Source organism: Nicotiana tabacum, chromosome 18 (genome assembly GCF_000715075.1).
Source record: "Nicotiana tabacum cultivar K326 chromosome 18, ASM71507v2, whole genome shotgun sequence".
In the NCBI taxonomy this organism is placed as follows: domain Eukaryota; kingdom Viridiplantae; phylum Streptophyta; class Magnoliopsida; order Solanales; family Solanaceae; genus Nicotiana; species Nicotiana tabacum.
In genome coordinates, this window is record NC_134097.1 from 35,054,823 (window position 1) to 35,073,251 (window position 18,429).

Below are 18,429 nucleotides of genomic sequence, written 5' to 3' on the forward strand. Positions count from 1 at the left end.
GAATAAAATACAGAAAGAGAGGGCGTATCCAATGGGGACTTCCACTTTCTAGGGTTGCGTCTATAGCACTGCGCATGATTGTAATTAAATTAATTAATTTGGATTATATAACTAATTTATGTTTTAACTTTACTCTTGGGGTGTGAAAACCTGGGGTACGAAGATGGAAACCCAAAAAAGGAAAGGTTTAGCAAGAAAGAAACTCTCACCTTTGAGAATGAGGTAACAATTTTTTACGCTTCAGATCTTTAGTGGACGTTTGGACATAAAAATTGTAACATTCCGGAAAAAAGTGAAAACAAATTTCAAGTAAAAATGGTATTTGAAAATTAGAGTTGTGTTTGCACGTGAATATAATTTTGGGCTGTTTTTAAATTTTGTGAGTGATCTAAGTGAAAATTTTGAAAAATAGTTTTTGGAGTTTTTCAAATTTTCAAAAAATTTCAAAAATCATCATCAATGAAAATTAAAATTTTTATGGCCAAACACTGATTTCAATAATTATAAGGGCAAAATAGGTGTATGGGGTAAAATTGGTTAGCGACATGTGGATGAAGGACGAGGTGACACGTGTAACTAGTGACAGGTGAGTTAGCAAATGGTTGACATCGGATACAAACATGAGTTTGGTGCTAGTGTAAATTCCGAAGGCATGGGAATCGATAACAAAGATTTGAAAGGATAAAGAATTTCTGTATTAATAGCCAACCATTATGCAGTCATTAATGGCGGTTTTATTCTCATTCAAGAGGAGCTTGATTTGGGGATCTTGTCTCCCTAAATAGAGCTATAAATAGGAGAATTTTTATCCATTGTTGGACACTAAATATTTTGTACTCAAAAGTTAAATTAGCTTTCATTCTATCAAATTATTCTCTCGATTTTATTCTTAATGTTGTTCTTGTTACTACTATCGACAAAGTTAAACTCATAGCCATGCTTGTATTCCCTTTAAGTCACTTTATTTCTTAATTTCACTCTTGTTTATTTTATATTGTTGGATCAGATTAATTCATGTGTCTATAAACCACGTTATAAATTCAACTGTACTGTATTACGTGTAAACAGTTTGGCCCAAACCGTAGGGTATAGATAATTGTGTAATTACTTTGATCGATTCATCTACTTCTAGCAAAGTTTGATTCTTTTCTATTAGCAAAAGAAAAATCAGATATGGCAGCTAATGATGTGAACAATTCCTATAATGTTGGAGCACACAACGAACGTGTTCCAACGTGATGATTCAACTAGCGAATCTCGCAATGAAGGAGATGAAACAACTCCAGTTCGCGAAGGTCAAAATCCACGGCATGTGAGAAGTCCAACTCCGGATGATGCGAATGACGAACACGTTGTTGAAATGGTCAAAATCTTGAGAGAGCAACAAAGAAAAATTATGAAACACCTTTCAAGACAAGATGGGGTGACGATACAATTGAAGCAGACGCTTTTGGTTGCTTCCAATAACCCCAATGGAGGAGTTCGGATTCCTCCCAACGTACCAGGAAATCAAACATCGCAAAGAATCGATAATGTTGTTTCGATGGAGGGATTCAGTTTCAATGAAAATGAAGCAGGTGGTTCCGGTAGTGGATCCAGGAATGACAACAACACTAACGACCCTTTCAAAAATCGAGCTCATGATATTCATGAGGGAAATGAATGAATGAACCAAAATGCTAAAGAATTTCATGCTCGGGTGGATCAGATCCGGAGGGCACCACCGGTGTTGAAGGGACAAGATTCAAAGAAATATACGCAGCTGCCATTCAAACCAAGTACAGCCCTGGGCTGATCCAGAAACGATTCAATATGCCAGATATTCCGAAGTATGATGGGACTTCAGATCCACATGAGCATGTCACAACTTATACTACGGTAGTAAAGGGAAATGACATGGCTCGGCACGAGATTGAATCAATTTTGTTGAAATTTTTTGGCGAAACCTAACGAGGGGTGCTTTAACTTGGTATTCTCTTTTACCTGAGCATTTCATTGATTTTGAAATGCTTGCAGATTCTTTCTTTAAAGCGCATGCTAGGGCAAGAAAAGTCCAAGCTAGAAAGGTGGACATATTCATAATTACTCAAGGAGAATCCGAACTATTGTGGGAGTTCATGATCCGATTTCAGAAGAAGAGGATGCTATTACCGGCAGTACCAGATGAGTGGGCAGATGAAGCGTTCACCAAAGGTCTTGCTCCATTAAGCTCCGATGCCTCCAGAAAATTGAAGGAAAGCTTGTTGGAATTCCATACAACTACACGGGCAGATGTACATAATCGTTATGAATCAAAGATCAGAATTTAAGATGATCAACCCAGTTCTTCGGTGTCTTCCAAAGAACTTAATCGTGATCGGAATCAGGAGAAATCAAAATTGATTTAGATGCAGATCAGAGGTCTTCAAGGAATTGCTTTCAGCCTTTTTTTTAACTATCCAAAACTAATTTTAAATTTGAATTTCTTATTGAGTACAAAACTAACAACAGATTTGTACATGAATAGTTTTATTGATAACAAGATCAAGGGAGGTATGATGAACATATTAAAAAGGTTCAAAATTAGAAAGCATCAGAACTAGAACTTTTTATTAAGCTATTAGCTGCCTGTATTTCCAATACAATGTACTATACCCTGTTTGTAGCTTTTAATCTCCTATATTCACAAATCATTATGTCCAATTAATCTGAATTCGTGTTAGATTTTATCTTCAAAGGAGTAAAGCACCTCGAACCCGTACATCAACAATACTGAATAAACGAAAAAAAAAACATGTAAATATTATACTTTAAGGGTGTATTTGGTATAAAGCAAAATATTTTCTTTGAAAAATAAGTGATTTTTTTACTTATTTTCTGATGTTTGGTTATGTAGCAATTTTTTTTAAAAAAAGAATCGCTCAACTAAAGTTGTGGCCTAAAGCCAAACCTTAATAAGAAGCTTTAATCTTAAATTATTTAATTTTCTTGTTTTATTTTCGATCGAGTTCGAATCCTTTCGTATGTATCTTGATCTTCACTCAGTTACTTGCTAGGCCCCACCACTGGAGATACTCGGTAACTCAACCTCACTAAGGCTCTTATATTATATTTATAAGAAATATATATATTAACGTTTAAGATAGCGTCGATATAAATCTTATAATGTTATAATCTCAATTTTGTACCATAAGTAGATATCAAAAAAGTTCATTCATTTTGAATAATTCAAGTCTATTTTGAAGTGAAAAAATATGTTTATCTACTTTATATAAGAAATAATCTTCTTCAAAAGATACTATATTTTCTTAGTTGCAAAGTCGTCATCAAGTTATTCATTTTCAAATATTACATGTTTTTTTTTAAAATTCAGTTATTTATCTGAATAACCTCTATCACATTTCAAAAAATAAAGTATAATCTAATCTCTTTATTAATAACTTTATAATATATAAATAATATTAAAAATAAACAATTTTGGAGCCTTCAAATTTGGGGGCCGTGGCCTCCCCATCGAGCCGGCACTGTAATTTAGACAACTATATGAGAAGAAATGGTAAGGGTGGGTGGAGGGGGGTCTAAGGGCCGGAATGGTCGTGACGATGGGTGGGGGTGCAGGGTGAAGAATAAGTTGAGGAAAGAATTTCGAAATTCTTTTTCCTTTTCGTAGGTAGGGTTAACGAGGAAAATAATTTTTAAAATATTTAATTCAATCAAACAAAGAAAAGTTGGTACCAAACACACTCTCAATCTTTAATACCACTAATTCTTCCTTATATTGTATGTTTAAGATAATCTTCCGACTAATAATTATTATAAAGGGAATTAAATATTTTTTGTGCACTAAGAACATACACATGCTTATTTACTAGAGGGGCAGAGCCAAAATTACAACTTTACGAGTTTTGAATTTTAGAATTATGGCTTCAAGTATTAATAAATTAATTTTAAATTTATATATATATATATATATTGAACAAAAATTAATGGGTTCGACTGAACCAATATCTAACTTCTACCTCCTCAATTGCATTTTTTCTTTCTTTCGCATTGATAGTAGATCGTGATGCAATAATAACCACTACAGCTTTGGTAAATGTTTCATGTCATTAGCTGATTCGTGGATTCTAGCCAATTGCTAACTTTTTATCTTTGAATTGTTAATTCGTAATTTTATAATAGAACTGCCATAAGAGTTCAGTACGATGGTTTAATATAATAAACTCTCCATTAGCATATAAAATAGTATGGTAAGTGGAGAAGTTCTCAACTTGCCATCACCTTGTCTCCAACCCTTTAAAGAGGAAGAAAAATAAAATAAACAACAGAGCAAGAAGAGGGAGAAAGAAAAACTGGAGCACAAAGAAGGAAAATGATGTGAAATAAAGGAAGAAAAACTAGTTGGATTTTAAAAAATCCAATTAATTAAGGTAAATATATTCATGATTTTCTCTTAGTTAGTTTTAGACTTTTTTAATGTATTTTGGAGTAAATATAATGTGATTTGTAGTTTTTCTTTTCTTTCTGTTTTCTGAGGAAAAAGTCATAAACTCGGGTTAAATTCATTTTCCTTAAGTTTCCAATCTATTTCTTCTTAAGAAAAAAATACGGATTTCAACTTGATTATTTTCATTTTGTAGCATTCTTTGAGTTTATTGAAATTCAATAATGAATTATTGAAATCTAATAGCTCTTCATACCGAGTTTGCAAGTGGAAACTACTTCTGTTTGTCTTGATTTTGAGTTTAAGTTCTATATACTCACAATTAGGTAAGCTAATTACAAGTAAATCTATACGATAAACACTGATTGGTAACCTAGTACAAATTGAAACTAATTAATCTGCCACCATAACTTAAATTACACTGATAGTGTAAAAACCGGTATACTGTCAGTATATATAACTTAAATACTTTGATTTTGGTCATATGAGGTGTTTTTGCTCGTTATTCAGTTTCTGTGTGATTAATTACTACAATTACCTTAAAGAGAAAAGTTGTGTCATATTACTCTTAGCCATCACATCCTCCAAAAGGTATTAAAGGGTGTGGAAAACAAGGGCTGGTATATGCACTAATATGTTAATTACCTGTTTGTTTCAAACACAATACTGAAATGGTCTATTCCTCCATTTTTTGGGCAAACATTATAGTAGATGTTTTTCTCAAAAAGAATGAAATAGAAGAGATACTGTCAGACCAATCAATCAAATATTGATTAATACGTAATCGATCGAACACTACTTGAAAACGGCTCTTCTGCTTCGAAACGGACTGTTCCAAATGATCCTGGAAATTCTTGCTCCCTCCTATTCAACTACTTCGACCATTTCCGAGCACCTCATATCTTTTTCCGGGCGTCCTAAGCTCATCTTTGTAGTTCAATTCTTGAGGCTATATCTTGATTCACATGGTTTTGCTATTTTAAACTTTTTAAAGGAAATGTTTATCTTCTTATCAATCAATGATCCATGTTGCCGATCAATTTTAATTTTGTTGCCGATCAATTAATGATTGTTTGTTCCTTTTTAAGGCTAACTGCTGATGATTTAAAGCTCTGAATGTCTTAAGAGGATGTTGGACTTAAACAGAACAGAATCTGATGAAGAAAAGATGAACTTGGATCATCATCATGCTAACTATGATCTTGATGAGAAATCAAATCTCAGATATGGTGATTGGGTCACTTTCAAGAGCCATTCCTCCAAAAAAGTTAGAATCTCTCGACCCGAATCCTCGAGAGCTGAAAATTCTAGTAGAGAACCTCAGGATGCAGATTATCCCTCTCTCAACTATCAGGTTGAGAGCTTGATTCTAGCCAGGTTTCCTAGGTGGGAGTATTGGAAACTATGCCTCGTAAACAAGAGATGTTCGATGCTTCTAAAGAGCGGTGAGATATTTGAGATTCGTAAAGAGATTGGATTTAAAGAACCTTCAGTATTCATGTTGGCAAGTGGGGAGACTAACTGGTGGGCGTTTGATCGAGAGTTCAAGTCGCGGAGGAAGCTGCCTGATTTACCATCAGATGAGTGCTTCCCGTTTAGTGATAAGGAATCACTTTGTGTAGGCGCACATTTGCTTGTTTCGGGCAGGGAAATCGATGGTCTCGTTATTTGGAGGTTCGAACTAGCAACAAATAGTTGGCACAAAGGCCCCTCTATGGTTAATCCTAGGTGTTTATTTGCATCAGCAACTTGTGGTACCACTGCTTTTGTTGCTGGTGGTGTTGGTATTATGCCGAATAACGAGGTCTATGACACAGCTGAGAGATACAACCCCGATAGTAGATTGTGGGACCCGCTACCGAGGATGAAGAGGAAGAGAAAGCTTTGTTCAGGATGCTACATGGACAATAAATTCTACGTGATCGGGGGAAGGAATGAGAACGGTGAGTTAACGTGTGGAGAATTTTTCGACGAGGCTAAGAACAAATGGGAGCTGATTCCGGACATGTTGAAGGATGATCCGGTACAGGACTACCATTCACCGCCCCTCCTTGCTGTCGTGAATAATGAGCTATACTCGCTCGAGGCTTCTTCGAATCAGCTGAAGGTTTACTTGAAGAAAACCAACACTTGGAAACAATTAGGACCGGTTCCAGTACGAGCTGATTCAAACAGGGGATGGGGCATTGCATTCAAGTCACTGGGAAATGAACTTCTTGTAATAGGAGCTGCGTCGTCGTCAGTGTCTTATTCTGGTAATTCTATGGCTATATATACTTGTTGTCCTGATCCTGAGGCAATGGAGTTGCAGTGGAAACCTCTTGACAGTGGTCGAAATCGACTTAGTAGTTTTATCTTGAACTGTTCAGTCATGGTAGCTTGAATAATGTCCTTTATATTATGATCAAGATATAAGTGGCATTGCCACTGGTTTCTTATATTTGCTTTGCATATATTCACTAGTGCTTGTGTTCTGTTTATAATACTTTGGGATACTACTTGCTATGTTTTATGTAATTTTCAATTTGGTTGCATGATTATTATTTTTATGGAGCGTGTTATACTGATTTTTTAGTGTGCAGTAGTGTAAGATAATCCTAATTTAAAATTTTTTATACATCATCCGCCTGAACTCCACCTCCTCCTCCTCCTTCCTCTCTTCCTTCCCCATTTTCTTCATATGTATTGAAGATCCATTGCTTATTTGTGGTCGGTTTGAATTGGTTTGGTTGAAGAAACTTGAAGAACATTCTTATTGGATATTGTTTAGCTTAATTGTTGAAGAAGTCAAAGTGAGTCTATTGATACTAACCGGTAAAAATTGTTGTGCTAGGTATTACAAGGTTGGATATCAAACGTGGAGTCATTTGAAATTTGATTTGGATCAATTTTGAAAAAAAAAAAATTGGTGAAATTTGTGTAACAGTTAGGATTTTTAAATAATTTGTACTAAAGTTATGATATACTAATGTTTACTAAAATTTTGACGATTTGTCGGAAAGGCGTCCATCCATCAGTCCATCCATGAGCAATCGACAATTTAACACATGTTAGGATTTTTTTATTTTACCATATATGTTAGGAATAAGAAAAATCAACATACATTATGAATAAGAAAAAACTACTTGTTTGACTACTTTCATTGACTCCAAAGAAAGAAAAACCTCCCTCCATAAGACTTCCCTAGGTATTCTCCTTATTTCTTCTTATGCTTTCAGTCATTGATAATAGGTGAATTGGACTATAATTAGGCTCTAAAGAAATCACCTTCTTGTATAGTTTTTGTGGTAAAAAGTGATAACAAAATGCTCTGATTAGTGTTTTTCATGTTTTACAGGCTATATACAATAAAAGAAGTCTATGGAGTACTTTTGGGATCAATTACGGAGAAAAAGAGGCCAATCGTACAATATCCGCTAAGTGCACCATGCGAAGGCAGCAAAACCAGAACTGGAGATGGACTGCCGCGGTCCCGGCGTAACCGCAGTCGAACCGCGGCAGAAGGCTGTTGCGGATTCTGAGAGGCTAGTTGGCCGCGGTCCTGGCGTAACCGCGGTAGGACCGCGATAGGAAGCGAAAAATTGAGGGACTCAAGTGCAAAACACGGAATTTTTAGCCCAAAACCCTATATTAAACAATAGAACTCGTCCAAGGGAGGAGGTAATGTCTTAGAAAGTACTTTGGCAAGAGAAACAAGTGTGAGAGATCACCAAAAACATCATATTTTCTTCTTCTCTTTATTTTTCTTGCAATTTTGATCATGAATATTTTCATAGTTTATTTACTCATTGTCATGAGTAGCTAAATCCTTTGTCTTAGGGTTTTTATGGAACCTATTGAAGGATGAACTTCTTGATTATGTTAATATAGTTTGCCAGTTTAATCTCTATTTGTTCAACTACGTATTTGTTGTAGTTAATTGACAGGATCCTCAATTAGTTGTGCCTATTTAGTATGCATAACTCGGGAGAGAGTGCATATTTAGGTAATTGTTGAACAACAGCACTCCCAAAGTATAAGAGGGATCTATAACTGCGCGTTTAAAGGCGGGATTAGGGATAACGAAGTCTTGGGTGCAATCTAAAGTGAACTGTAATAAATAAAGCCAGCTAGCGTATCTCGGGAGAGTGCGTCTAGTAAATTATCATGATTACTCAAGAGAGATTCACGGTAAAAAGAATGTTCATGGTTGATAGAGATGTGTTGGTAAATCTATAGGAAACATAAACAGAAGGGATTCCATCAATAAGGGAAATCACTACTTTAGAACCTTCTCATTATTGTTCATAACTTAAGCTTATTTAGTTTACAACTGTTTATTGACTTTCAATCTTAGTTATTAAATATACCATCAACTGTTATTCACAACGTTTGGGGAAGTTGATTCTAAAGAATTTAGTAAGTCCAACGAAAGTAATTGATAGGTTAATTCTCTGTGGATTCGACTCTGGGCATAAATACTCAGGTTATATTTGCAACGTCCGCATTGTCCTTTTATAAGGCATAGTTGGGCGTGATCAAATTTTGGCATCGTTGCCGGGGAATTAACGGTGTTATCAATTACAATTGAAAGAAGTACAAAAATTCTTATTGTAATCATTTTTTCTCTATACCCAATTTTTACATTGAAATTTTAACGTTTGTTGACTTGGTTGCACAGGTGCATGCCTAGAAACTCATCGAGATCTAGTGAAGTATTTGAAGCATTATCAGATCCCGAGAAAGTTTTCATGGCCTTGAATCGGGCTAATCGAAAAAACAAACAACAACCAACAACTGCACAATTCGAAACAGTCATGGGGGATCACGAGGAAAACTCAGTGGTACCAATAGTGTTAGAGGCTGCTCTATATGACTGGGCACAACCCATAGCTGAAAATATGTCCACAACCATTGTAGTTCCGCAGATACAGGCTGAGTCATTCCAAATTACGAATAACATGATGCACTTGTTGCAGAACAAGGGACTATTTTCGGGGTCGCAAGTCGAAGATCCTCAGCAACACTTGAAGAACTTCCTCTCTATCTGCAAAACCCAAAGGCAGCCCAACGTAACTCCTGAAGCAATCAAGCTGTTATTGTTTCCATTCTCAGTGACAGGAGCTGCCCAGACTTGGCTAGACTCACTTCCCATAAATTCTATAACAACATGGGATGAGTTACTCAGGCAATTCCATAACAAGTTCCACCCACCCAATAAGACTGCTCAACAAATTGATGAAATTTTGAGTTTTAAACAGAGACCAATGGAGACACTGCATGAAATATGAGAGCGCTTTAAAGGGATGCTGGTTATATGCCCGCACCATGATATTCCAGATCTGATGTTGGGGCAGCGGTTTTACATGGGATTGTCAGATAGCGTGAAAAACATTGTTGATGCTTCAGCTGGTGGAGCATTTTTGAGCAAAACATGGAGAGAAGGCCAGAGTCTGCTTGACAAGATGACACAAAATTCGGGATGGACAACTAGGAATGCACCTATCACTCCAGTGGTTCACTCAGTGCCCTTAGATCCATCCAAATCTATGGCTGAAAATATGGCCACCTTATTGACACAGATGAGTATACTCACCAAAAAGGTGGAAGAGTCAGGGCAGAAGCAGCAGGCACACATCGTAGATACTACCAATGGGGGATTGTGCGCATCTTGCATTAGTCATCCAATCGTTAACTAATGGAATGCAGAACATGATCATCACCAATATCCTAAAGACATGAATTATGTGTCTAATTATGGAGGCCGGAGACAGGGTGGTCAGAATTGGGGCCAGCAAAATCAGCAATACAGGCCAGTCCATCCACAGTTCAACAATGGAAACATAGGAGGTATGAGACCTCCTAACAATATGGCACCTTACCCATGGCCATAGGGATATAATAATCAGAATCAGCAGCAGGGGTATCACCCTCCTCAGCAGCAGCATGGTGGAAGACAGAAAGATGGGTTTACTAGACTTGAGGCAATGATGCAGCAGGTTATTGGGTCTAATGCAAAGATTAATGAGAGAGTGGATGCACATGATGTAGCAATCAAGAATATTGAAGTGCAGGTGGGCCAAATTTCTCTGTCTCTGAACAATCGTCCTCATGGGACACTACCTGCAGACACCCAGATAAATCCAAAAGATCAAGGCCCAAAGCAGCTGATGGCAGTAAGTCTACGTAATGGAAGAGATCTGGATGTAGAGCAAGAGAGGGCTCGAGAAACTAGACAAGCTGAGACACTTATACCAGTGCCCATTGAGCTGGATGAGTCAACGAAACTGACGGAGGTGCCAGTCCAGCCTGCCTAGGAAGAAAATAGCATCCAGAATGCGACCGATAAAGAAGCTGAGACAGTCCAGGAACTAGTAGTTGATGTAGTAGCTGATAAGGATCAATCCCAATTTATTGGGAAGAAGAGACCTCTCGCACCTTTCCCTCAGAGGCTAGCTAAGTATCAAAAGGAGGAACAATACAAGAAGTTCTTCGAAATGCTGAAACAAATCCAGGTAAACATACCATTGATTGAAGCTTTGAAGGAGATGCCTGGGTATGCAAAAATGATGAAGGACTTGATGTCCCGAAAGTTTGATTTCCAAGACTTAGCCATAGTTACTCTTACTCAGACATGTAGTGCAGTGGTGACTAGACCAATTGCAGAAAAGCTCTCTGACCCAGGGAGCTTTACAATTCCATGCACTATTGGTACTTTTTCTTTTGCTAAAGCACTGTGTGATCTAGAGGCCAGCATCAATCTTATGCCCCTGGCGATTTATAAGAGGCTGGGCATTGGAAGAGTTAGACCCACATCTATGTTGTTGCAGTTGGCTGACAGGACAGTGAAACGACCCTCTGGTATACTGGATGATGTGCTAGTTCAGGTAGGGAAATTTGTGTTCCCTACAGATTTTGTGATCTTAGACTGCAGAGTGGATGAAGAGATTCCCATAATTTTGGGAAGACCATTCTTGGCCACAGGGAGAGCTCTCATTGATTGTGAAACCAGGGAGCTCAAGATGAGATTGAACGATGAGGTGATAACATTCAATGTGCAGAAATCTATGAGGCGACCAAGTGAATTCGCCAATTGTTCTCGTATTGATGTTGTGGATGTAATCGTGGAGACTGATGATGAGGTTCTAACCATTGAGGACCCCCTTGCCGCATGTTTAATGAATTTGGATGAGGTGAATGGAGAGGAACTGGCGGAATGGGTGTTGGCATTAGAGGGTAGAGGATTCTGGGATAGAACTCTAGAATTTGAGCTCTTACACTTGGAAAATCGAGAGACTCCTCCAGCCAAGCCATCTATCGAAGAACCACCAAAGTTGGAGTTAAAGCCATTGCCCAACCATCTCAGGTATGAATTCCTTGGACCTAACTCCACATTACCTGTTATTATCTCATCTAGTTTGTTAGATGCGCAGGCGCAACAACTCTTGCAGGTACTTAAGGAGTGCAAGACTGTCATTGGGTGGACCACGGCAGACATAATGGGGATCAGCCCCGCCTACTGTATGCACAAAATTCTACTGGAAGAGGGACACAAACCTTCCAGGGAACACCAAAGAAGGCTGAACCCTAACATGAAGGAAGTGGTGAAGAAGGAAGTAATAAAGTGGTTAAACGCGGGAATTATCTTCCCAATCTCTGACAGCAGCTGGGTTAGCCCAGTTCAATGTGTACCTAAAAAGGGTGGCATGACGGTAGTTAAGAATGATAACAATGAATTGATCTCTACAAGAACAGTCACGGGCTGGAGAATTTGCATGGATTATAGAAAGCTAAATATAGCCACCCGGAAAGACTACTTCCCACTTCCTTTCATTGATCAGATGTTAGACAGACTGGCAGGGAGGTCACACTTCTGTTTTCTGGACGGGTACTCAGGATACAACCAGATTTCCATTGCACCGGAGGACACAGAGAAGACATCTTTCACTTGTCCTTATGGCATTTATGCCTTTCGGAGGATGCCCTTTGGCCTATGCAACGCACCTGCCACATTCCAACGGTGCATGATGGCCATATTCACTGACATGGTAGAGGACATAATGGAGGTGTTCATGGATGACTTCTCAGTGGTGGGGAATTCATTTGATGAGTGCCTGATAAATCTGATGCGTGTGCTGAAACGGTGTATCGAGACTAACCTGGTTCAGAACTGGGAGAAGTGCCACTTCATGGTACAAGAAGGCATAGTCTTGGGGGACCGGGTGTCGAGCAAAGGAATTGAGGTGGATCGTGCTAAAGTGGATGTAATAGCAAAGCTACCTCCTCCAACTTCAGTCAAAGCAATCAGAAGCTTCCTTGGGCATGCCAGTTTCTACCGGAGATTCATAAAAGACTTCTCAAAAATTGCCAACCCTCTCTGTAAGTTGTTAGAAAAAGATCACCCTTTCTTGTTTTCTGATGATTGCAGGGTAGCATTCGAGGAGCTGAAAAAGAGACTGGTCACAGCACCTATCATTGTTGCCCCCAACTGGGAGCAGGCATTCGAGCTCATGTGTGATGCCAGTGACTACGCAGTGGGGGCAGTGCTGGGACAGCGGAAGGACAAGCTGATGCATCCAATCTACTATGCTAGTAGAACGTTGAGTGGAGCCCAGCTGAACTATATTGTGACTGAGAAGGAGATGTTGGCTGTGGTGTTTGCTTTCGACAAGTTCAGATCATATCTGATTGGTTCTAAGGTAATTGTATACACTGATCATGCAGCTCTCAGGTACTTGATTGAGAAGAAGGAGTCTAAGCCGCGCCTGATTCGTTGGGTGTTGCTGCTGCAAGAATTCGACCTTGAAATTCGTGACCGTAAGGGCACAGAGAACCAAGTCGCTGATCATCTATCACAACTTGAAAGAGCTGAAAATGCAGTTGAGGTTGAAGATATTCTGGAAACTTTTCCAGACGAGCAGCTGCTCGCTACTAATCTTGAGAAAGCGCCATGGTATGCAGATTTTGCAAATTACCTGGCCTGCGGTATAGTTCCCTATGACCTTTCATCTGTACAAAAGAAAAAGTTTTATCGTGACTGCCGCATGTATTATTGGGATGAGCCTTACCTATTTCGAATTTGTGTTGACAATATGATCCGGAGGTGTGTCCCCGAGATAGAACAATCTTCTGTTTTGCAGGATTGTCACGCATCGGCTTATGGAGGACATTTTGGAGGGGTCAGGACAGCTGCAAAAGTGCTTGAGGCCGAATTCTTTTGGCCAACAGTGTTTAAAGATGCGCACCAATGGGTGAAGGGCTGCAATGAATTTCAGCGGACCGGGAACATTTCTCGTCGCCATGAGATGCCGATGAACCCAATTCAAGAGGTGGAAGTGTTTGATGTCTTGGGGATTGACTTCATGGGTCCCTTCGTCAGCTCCTATGGCAATAAGTACATACTTGTTGCTGTGGATTACGTGTCCAAATGGGTAGAAGCTGTAGTGTTGCCCACTAATGATGGAAGAGTGGTAGTGGGATTTTTGAAGAAGAACATATTCACCAGATTTGGGACACCAAGAGCAATTATCAGTGACGGAGGCACTTACTTCTGTAATAGAGCTTTCGAGAAGTTGCTTGCAAAGTATGATGTACGCCACAAGGTGGCTACCCCTTATCACCCACAAACTAGTGGACAGGTTGAAGTGTCCAACAGAGAGATAAAGAGTGTGCTAACCAAGACTATGAACGCCACAAGAACTGATTGGGCAAAAAAGTTAGATGATGCACTCTGGGCCTATAGAACTGCTTTTAAAACACTGATTGGTATGTCACCATATAAGTTGGTGTTCGGGAAGGCCTGCCATTTGCCAGTGGAACTTGAAAATAGAGCATGGCGAGCACTGAAATAGTTGAATCTAGACATCAAGGCTGCGGGCACAACGAGGATCACAGAATTGCATGAGCTCGATGAGTTCAGACATCTTGCTTTTGAGAGCACAAGGTTGTACAAGGAAAGAATGAAGAGGTTGCACGACAAGAACATTGTGGAGCAAAATTTCAATCCTGGAGATATGGTGTTGCTTTATAACTCACGATTAAGGCTATTTCCGGGTAAACTCAGGTCACGATGGTTTGGACCATTTAGAGTGGTCGTGATTTTCCCTTCAGGTGCTGTCGAGGTTGCCACAGAGAAAGACTATCATACATTTAGAGTCAATGGGCAGAGATTGAAACTATATGTGGGCATGAGCGAACCAAAGGAAGTGTCTAAGCTACACCTGACTGAACCACAGAGGTCGAGCGAGCCTTAAATGCGCTCATCTACGTCGTGTCGCGACATTAAATCAGGAGCTGCGTGGGAGGAAACCTACGAATGTGTTGTAAGTGTAATGCATAACTTCATAAAAAACAAAAAGTAGAAGGAACACGCCCAGACTACGGTCCCAGCGTAACCGCGGTCGGACCGCGGTCAAGGCCCTCCTCTGAAAGAAGTCTACCGCGGTCCCAGCGTAACCGCGATCGGACCGCGGTTAAATACCCCCTCTGAAAGAGGTCTACTGCGGTCCCAGCGTAACCACGGTAGGACCGCGGCAGACCAGCGCGAGCCAGGTAAGTGCAGATTTATTTATTTTTTCCTTTTTCCCCCCTTTTAATAAACCTAACCCCCCACTATTCCCCCAAACCCTTCTTTTCTTCAAACCACCCGCATCCCATATCCCATTCTCTCTTATCTTCTCTCTTTCACACCATCTCCCATCCCTCAAACCCCCATTGTTGCCCCTCCTTTCTTCTCCATCTCTTTCTCTCCACAACCTATCCCTTCCATTCCTTCTCAAGGTAAGCTTCTCTATTCTTTTCTCTTTCTTTTACATAACTTAGTGTAGTGTTTTAGTGTAAATATTTTATTTTTTTCTTTCTTTCTTTTCTTTCCTTTTATCCATTATTTGCTTCTTTTGGCCATGATTGATGTTTAAATGGTTGGGTTTTCATTGTGCTTAACTTGGGGGCGGTTTTTAGAAGTTTTGGAGGCCTAAGCAAATTTTTTAGGGTGAAGCTTGGTAGAGGAGTCTAAATGGCCGAAAATTGGGGGTGTGTTGTAAAATTTTGGAGCACTTTGTGCCCTTCTTAGTTTGTGGTGGTGGTAGCATTTGACATGATTCACTTGTGGGATATTGTGTGGGGTATTATATGGAAGAATTGTAGAATTAATAGTGGTGTGAGGGCAATAGTGGACGTTGTCAACTTTGGGCACCTTACTAATTGGGTATACTGACATTGTTTGACAAAAGGAAACTGTTTGGTGCCATCGGGTGGCGAAGTCTGAGTACCCATCCGACTGGCACATGTTAGGATGTATCTGATTGTTACCCTGAATTGTCTGCAGGTAGTATGGCCCGAAAAAGGCGAAAGAGCTCCGCAAGCACTTCCCAAATGCCAACATATGATGCCACCAGGTTCCAGTCGCAGGAGGCCGAGGACGCGTTTCATGCTAAGGCCACCAAAAGCTTTATCCCTGAGATTTCTGTTGAAAGGGATGCCCTCCGTATAGAAAAGGCAGACATGTATGAGGAAATCAGACGGAGGGAGATGGCGTTCTTGTTTGATGAACCTGAGACGGCAAACCCGATGATAGTCCGGGAGTTCTACGCGAACTGCCCGAAAAATTTGTGTTGGTCTGTGATTGTGCGGGGCAGGGTGGTGGATGCCTCAATTATGAAGATTCGCCAGGTCTTGCAGCTTCCCCAGTTCACTGGTGACATTGATCATTACCACGACGCCCTAGGGGTCACTTGGGACACCATGATTACGACAATCTGCGCAGGGGGTCGACCAATCTGGCTACAGGAAAACATTACCCTTCACTCCAAGTCGTTCACACATGAGGCTAAGTGTTGGTTCACCATTATTTACAGCCAGTTATTGCCCACGGACAACACGACAGATGTGAACCACCTACGGGCTCTATTGGTGTGGTGCTTCATCACCAAGAAAGACTTTGATGTGGCGAGAATTATTGGAGATGAAATGATCCTTTGGTCACCTCTGCTATCTAAGGGGTTTTACTTCCCCTCACTTGTAGAGGGTGTGTTTGCTGGATGGTGTCCCTACCAATCCTACAGATGGAGCTTTGCCCGCAAAAGCGGCATTCAGAGCTTCAAAGATCACAATGGGCAGAGGTGCACCCACAACCATTGAGCTTGATGATGAGTATGATGCCCCAACACCCATGGCATCATCCAGGAGATCCTATGATGGAGCCGGATCCTCTCGGTGACCCCATACTGGGGCAGGGTTCTTTAAATCACAGTCCAGCCGACCCATGTTGCATTCTTTGGAGGAAGAGGTGGCAGATCTTCGCTCCTCGGTGGATGGCCTGCATGTGTGTATGGATGCCATGTCCCAGCGGCATGCCAGGTCTGAGAGCCGGATGATAGCTTGGTTCCGTGCTTTGGGGAGGGCTTGTCATGTGGATCCCAGCACCGTCTCCGACTCCGAGTGATGCTCAGGGAAGTCTTCTTACCCTTCTGCACTTTATTTGTGTTATGACATGGGGACATGCCATATTCTTTTTGTGTGGGGTGGGAGACTTTCTTTAGTGGTGTATTGTTAGTGTACATATACATTGGTTGTAAAATAAATAAATGTAGGAGACTCTTCCTGAGGACGAACCACTTGGACAGTACTCTTGAGGGAAGTAGTCCATTTAGATTTTTTTTTAATTTTTTTTTCTTTTTAGGTAGTGTAGTAATTCCTCCTTGGTTTTTCTTTTGACCACGGTTCTTTTTCAAGGGCTTTTCTTGAACCGGGTTAGGTAGATTTTTCTTTAATATTTTTAGGACCCTTAGGACTCTATTGGACCAAGATGGGTGAAGGCAAGAAATGCAACCCGTAATGTACCCACCTGCAAATAACTAAAACGAACTTGAGGGTGCGACGTCTAGACTCGTTTGTAGACTCGTAATTTTATATCTTAATTCTGCACACTTTGTCTTTCTTGAACGCTCACGTGAGTGTATCGACAAACTAATTCAGAATGAGTTACATGCCAAGTGTGTGTGAGATAATACTTGTATTCTGTGCTTGCATGCGATACCTAGAACTTGCCCTGTGTGTTTGCAAAGCGAAATAGAAGTTGTTTGGTCTTAGAGATGATTGAGGCATTTCCTTGTGTAGCTTGTATAATTATGAATCCACCTGTACATATTGTCATAGTTAACCCCTTCGAGCCTGAAGCCTGTTCTTTGATAACCTTACAACAACCTACATCCCTGTGTTTGAATAGTTTGACTGTTTGAACCTATACCTCCTAGAAGCACTTGAATCGTTAAAGAGCATATAAAAGTCAAAGTGTGGGGTAGTAATGGAGTGGGAAAAGGAAAATCGGGAAAATACTTGAATGTTGCAATGGCTATGAAAAACAAAGGCCAGTTGCACCTAAAGAAAAGTGGGGGTAGCCTATGAAACAAGTGTGGAAGAATGATTGGGTTGAACAGGGAAATTGGAATAAAGGGAACGATTGTATTAAGAGTGCTTAGGGAGGTTAGTCACTATATCCAAATATATCCTACCCGTCCCTTAGCCTACATTATAACCAAATAAAGACCTCTTGATCTTGGACTGAACAACTCGATTAGTAGAGTATTACACTAAGAGCAAGCTTATGGTGTATCTATGTGGCATGTGAATGTTCTTTGCTGAGAGTGAGTGGATTCGTTCTATCTATAGTTCCTTGTTTCTTGATTTTATATGTGTGGAACTTCTCTCATAAATGTTATGTGAGGGCATGTGACTCAGGAAAAAAAAATAAGTTTTCACCTCTGTTTAGAGTAACTAGAGTAAGCACGAGTGTGGCATGGCATTAGAGTCTTCATCTGAGGTGTGGGTGTTGCACTGCTTAGGTTGTTCTTTCATAATGGCGGGTGTGACATAAACTGGGCAATACATCGAACGATTAGGCCTAGAAGTGTGGTTCAACTTTCTCGAGGACGATCAAAGATTTAAGTGTGGGGTATTGATAATAGGTAAATTGGACAATAATTAGGCCCTAAAGAACCACCTTCTTGTATAGTTTTTGTGGTAAAAAG

At 40.0% G+C, this 18,429-nt stretch overlaps 1 protein-coding gene and 1 non-coding gene across 4 annotated transcripts; one reads left to right on the forward strand and one right to left on the reverse strand.

Annotated features, from left to right (window-relative positions):
* The first annotated feature begins 4,224 nt into the window (after positions 1-4,224).
* LOC107783139 (F-box/kelch-repeat protein At3g27150-like) lies at positions 4,225-8,267 on the forward strand. 3 transcript variants are annotated; one of them, XM_075236779.1, is made up of 3 exons: positions 4,226-4,409; positions 5,512-6,678; positions 7,761-8,267. In XM_075236779.1, exons 2-3 carry the CDS (start codon positions 5,553-5,555, stop codon positions 7,772-7,774), a joined length of 1,140 nt encoding a protein of 379 aa, XP_075092880.1. In that variant the 5' UTR covers positions 4,226-4,409; positions 5,512-5,552; the 3' UTR covers positions 7,775-8,267. The 3 variants fall into 3 exon arrangements, with proteins under 3 accessions (XP_075092879.1, XP_075092880.1, XP_016459627.1); XM_075236778.1 differs by lacking the exon at positions 7,761-8,267 and having other exon boundaries at positions 4,225-4,409; positions 5,550-6,972; XM_016604141.2 differs by lacking the exon at positions 7,761-8,267 and having other exon boundaries at positions 5,512-6,972.
* Positions 8,268-9,634: 1,367 nt separating this feature from the next.
* LOC142173140 (small nucleolar RNA R71) lies at positions 9,635-9,737 on the reverse strand. Its single transcript, XR_012702573.1, has one exon. It is a non-coding gene; the product is annotated as a small nucleolar RNA R71 (small nucleolar RNA).
* Positions 9,738-18,429: the final 8,692 nt, after the last annotated feature.